We start from the raw sequence: 4883 nt of genomic DNA, 5'->3' as shown, positions 1-4883 counted from the left end.
GGTTCCTGGGTCAGCTGGGTTCCATACTGTTTTAGTCACTCTGCCTTTCTCAACTTTTATCCCAACAGTCTTTTTCCTGTGAACAGCCATGCAACCAAACCACAGCAGGCAATATGCTGACATTTCTGAAGACTCTCCTGGAAAGTTTCCAGAAAGAAGGGATGAGAGGCAGAGTGTGAAGCTGAAATGTTATTTATTCTATTTATTGAATTTAGAAAGCCTCCTCTTTAAGTTGTGGCAATTAAAAAATCAAATAAGCCATGCTTGCTAAGTCAAAATCAGTTTTAATAGTTTGTTTAAAATTTTATATCTTTATTTTGGAATAAACAGATCTTGGAAAAAAACTCAAGTCTGGTCTCCAGGTGCTTATTTGTTCCTTGAGGCTCAGAACAAAGAAAGCTACAAGTCTGTCAATGGGCTGATGGGTCAAATACTCCTGTAATAACAGTAAGACTCGTTATCCTCAACACAGACTTGAAGCCTCGTGAACCGTGTCTGGGCTGTTAGGAACAGGGCCGCACAGCAGGAAGAGAGTGGCAAGCAAGCAAAGCTTCATCTGTCGCTCCCCATCGCTCCCCATGGCTCACATTACTGCCTGAACCATCCCCCAGCCCCCCCACACACACCCCCATCTGTGAGGAAATTGTCTACCATGAAACTGGTCCCTGGTGCCGAAAAGGCTGGGGGCCGCTGGTTTGGAGGAATCTACTAAGGGCAGTATTTTTCTAGGTACTGGTAAAATTAAAATTGCTTCTCCCTATGGGGCTAGACCATCCTTTGGTACTTTTGGTGTCAATAATACATACGATTCAGAGCACCCAGAGCCAGGATTCCTCAAAGGGATTTCTGTCGGTTACAATGTCAAGAAATATCCATGTGACCTGCACAGCAAACAGGCCTTGGCCAGAGGTGAGGTTTTCTGATGATATGGGCAGTGTGGTCCCTGTAGCTGTGCAGCTCCATTAGTGACGGGGGTGGCATGAAATTCACCCTCCACCTGCAGCCACGCCCCTCCCGCATAGGGGAAGTGGAGGGGTTTTAGCAAAGGGGGCCCAGGTCAGGGGAGTGTTTTATTATTTGGTGCAGAAATGGTGGGTCCATGGGTACATCCAATCATAATTATTTTAGTCTTAGTTTTGACAGAAAGAGCCAAGTTTCTCAGTGATTAACTGACGGTGACATGTCTATCAAAGGGCAACAAGCTGGATCTCTAAGTCCAGAGGCTTTCTGCTCACTGGTTTAAACTCTGTCTTCCCTCAGTGCTGAAGGCCATCAGGCATGTTGCAGGGGACACAGACCTCCATACAGACAGACAACAGTCATAGTCTGTTGACCCATCGGCTTCCCGAGAAAAGGGAGAACATCACGTGGCAGGGGGGTGGGAGTGGGGTATAGGTTCTGTCGAGGACGTTTCCTCAGGACCTCTCATAGCATGAGAATTCGTGCTCCAGCTATTACTGTTTTAATGAGTATCTCCCAGCATCTCCTATATTATTTCCTCCCCGAGACTCACAGTCTGACCCCTAAGTGTCCTCAGTGCCCTTCCTCTTGGCACCCAGCTCCCAGCAACGGAGGCCTGCCCTGCAGGGTGAGTCGAATGCGGGGTCCGGCTGTGGCTGCTGTGCCGGCTCCCTAGCTGGCCTGCGGATTCCCATGGACAAAGCGCTGAGAAAACGGTCTATCAAATAACATAGTTACTGTTATTTATTAATATTAATCATGTAATGATTAAGCCCTTACTCTATATGTACTAAGCATGCATTACCTCATTTAATCTCCTAATAAACCGTAGGAGGTAGGTATTATTATTTCTGTCCTACAGATGAGGAAATTAAGGCTCAGAAACGTTAAGTGACCTTCCCAAGGTCCCACGGGTGGTAAGAGTTAGAGTAGAGATCCAACCCCAGCTACCTCTGATTCCAAACTCTTTGCTCTCTCCATTCTGCTCTTTTCTTACTCTATATATCGTGTCTGTGTTGTGTTCCCTCTGACCACAGCCTGACAGTAAAAAAAGATTCATAATAATATGGGTCCACATTCCATTTTCCAAAAACCTGGGGACCAGAGAGCTTTCAGAATTCAAACTGTTTACCTGTTTAGAAAGAGAATACACAGTTCACACTTCTTACATTACACAACATCCATAGCAGGGCCTGGGGCAGGATCCTGTAATTAAACACATTAATATTCTGCAAAAAACAGAGGAGCAATCGCATGAGGTAGTCAGCTTTGGCAACCAAATGAATCTCAACAAATCTTGGGCTTTCAGAGCTGCTTGGATTTCAATATTATGATGAGGGATTTGTGGGCATTTCTTTAGCTCTGGCCCCACTTACAGAAAGGGGGGGCCCTCTCTTTGCACTGGGCACCTCCAGGAGGGACGGAGGCCTCTGTGGCTCCCTGGACAGCCCGCTGTGGCATCCAGGTTGTGGCAGCAGGGCCTTCTCCTCTCCTCTCCTCTCCTCTCCTCCATCTGGGTTTTCTGAATGACTGGCCCCAGACGCAGAGCTGTGCCACGTTATATACAACATGGTTTACAGCCTGCAGCCTTGGAAGCCGCCCCCTCAGCAATGCTCACCCCACACGGGCATCACAACAAGGACAGATGCTAGTGGTTGGTGATGGTTTCACAACACAACCTGGGGATGCAATCAGCTGCCGGAGAAGATGGGCAGAGAGATAGGCTGCAACCCACTGTCACAGCTTAGTCACCAGCAGAGCTTGGCGGTTTCCCTTGGCTTTTCTGCAAAGGTGGAGTTACCCACCGGATGCACCCCTGCAGCCAGTTCAAAGCAGGATTCTCAGGGCCTGTCTGTGACGAGGTGCCCTGTCATTGCTCTCCTTCCTGTGCCAGAGGAGTTGAGATTTATCTAGAAGTCACCTTGGAGAAAGGAGAAAAAGAAGGACTAACATTTATTGTTTGCTGTGTACCAGGCACTCGGTTAATGATGTTTTGTTCAATATCTAGTTGGATCTTTACAACAAGCCCATGAGGTCGGTGTAGAATTATTGTCTGCAATTATGCCTAGTGCACAGATGAGGAAACCGAGGCCCAGAAAGTTTACCTGGTTACATAACTTGCCAGGGGCAAACTGCTCACAAGTGGAAAAGCCAAGATTCCAGCTCAAGTAACTGACTCTAGAGCTACATTCTTAAATCTGACCCACAGGAGGGTGTCGGCTCTCAACACAGTCAGTCTCAACAACCTGGCTGCCTTGTCCAGGTTGCCAGGCCCCCAGCAGAGTTGTGCCCAGGAGATTCCAGATCAGGGCACATTGTCACTGGCCAAAGCCAAGCCCAGATGCTTCTGGCCTGAAAGCTGACCAGTCCACATCCGTCTGTCTGTCTCTCCCTCTCTGCCCATCCATCCCATTTGAGGCAGGAGGATACCCTGCAGTCTCAGCTCTGCAATTCCTTTCCTACCCTGCTCCCCTCCTCATTCACCCCAGACCAACACCTTTCTTCCTCTGCAAAGGGAGCGCTAAGCAGAAATGCAAAGACCATTCACCCATTGAAAGTGTACAACTCAGTGGATTTGAGTATATTCACAGGGCTGTGCAACCATCACCACAATCTGATTTCAGAACATTTTCGTCACCCGCAAAAGAAACCCTGTACACATTAGCAGCCATTCCCCATCCTCCCTTCCCCCAGCCTAATCAACTAATAATCTACTTTCTGTCTCTACTGTATAAATTTACCTCTTCTGGATTTTTCCTATAATTGGAATATGACGTGTTCTTCTGGGACTGGCATCTTTGACTTACCATGATGCTTTCAAGGTTCATTATGTTGTAGCACGTATCAGTACTTCATTTCTTTTTATTTTTTTAATTTTAATTTTATTATGATTATTATTTTGGCCACACCGTGCTGCATGTGAGATCTTAGTTCCCCTACCAGCGATAGAACCCACGTCCCATGCAGTGGAAGTATAGAGTCTTAACCACTGACCACCAGGGAAGTTCCACTTCATTTGTTTTTATAGCCAAATAATATTTCTTTGCATGGATATATGGCATTTTATTTATCCACTCATCAGTTGATAGACATTTGTGTTGATTCCACTCTTTGGCTATTATGAATAATGCTGCTATGAACATTCATTTAAAGGTCTTTTGTGTGAACATGTTTTCATTTCTCTTGGGTATATACCTATGAGTAGAATTGCTAGGTCATAAGGTAATGCTATATTTAACTTCTGAGGAACTGCCAAGCTGTTTTCGAAAGTGGCTGCACCATTTTACATTTCTACCCAGCAATGTATGAGGGTTCCAATTTCTCCACTTCTTTGTCATCATTTGTTATTACCTGTCCTTTTGATTATAGCCGTCCTAGTGGGTATAAAGTGGTCTCCCGTGGTAGCTTTGATTTGCTTTTCCCTTATAACTAGTGATGCATCTTTTCATGTGCTCATTGGCCACTTGTACAGAAATATCTATTCAAATCCTTTGCCCATTCTTTTTAAATTTTTTAATTTAATTTTATTTTTTTATACAGCAGCTTATTAGTCATCCATTTTATACACATCAGTGTATACATGTCAAACCCAATTGCCCAATTCAGCACACCACCACCCCCAGCCCCGCTGCTTTCCCCGCTTGGTGTCCATACATTTGTTCTCTACATCTGTGTCTCAACTTCTGCCCTGCAAACCGGTTCATCTGTATCATTTTTCTAGGTTCCACATATATGCGTTAATATACGATATTTGTTTTGATAGGGATTGCATTGAATCTGTAGATTGCTGTGGGTAGTATCATCATTTTCACAATATTGATTTTTCCAATCCAGGAACATGGCATATCTCTCCATCTGTTGGTATCATCTTTAATTTCTCTCATCAGTGTTTTATAGCTTTCTGCATACAGGTCTTTTGTCTC

General features: G+C 45.2%; 1 protein-coding gene across 1 annotated transcript in view; it reads left to right on the top strand.

Annotated features, from left to right (window-relative positions):
- The window catches only part of IL9 (interleukin 9), a 3073-nt gene extending 2808 nt beyond the window's left edge, over window positions 1-265 (top strand). The window contains exon 5 of the mRNA XM_024752461.1: window positions 69-265. Coding sequence (XP_024608229.1) covers window positions 69-179 — 111 coding nt within the window. The 3' untranslated portion in view covers window positions 180-265. The remainder of the gene's footprint in view (window positions 1-68) is intronic.
- The last annotated feature ends 4618 nt before the right edge of the window (window positions 266-4883 follow it).

This window comes from Neophocaena asiaeorientalis, unplaced genomic scaffold, assembly GCF_003031525.2.
Source record: "Neophocaena asiaeorientalis asiaeorientalis breed wild unplaced genomic scaffold, Neophocaena_asiaeorientalis_V1.1 scaffold204, whole genome shotgun sequence".
Lineage (NCBI taxonomy): Eukaryota > Metazoa > Chordata > Mammalia > Artiodactyla > Phocoenidae > Neophocaena > Neophocaena asiaeorientalis.
This window is presented reverse-complemented; position numbering and strand designations above follow the sequence as displayed.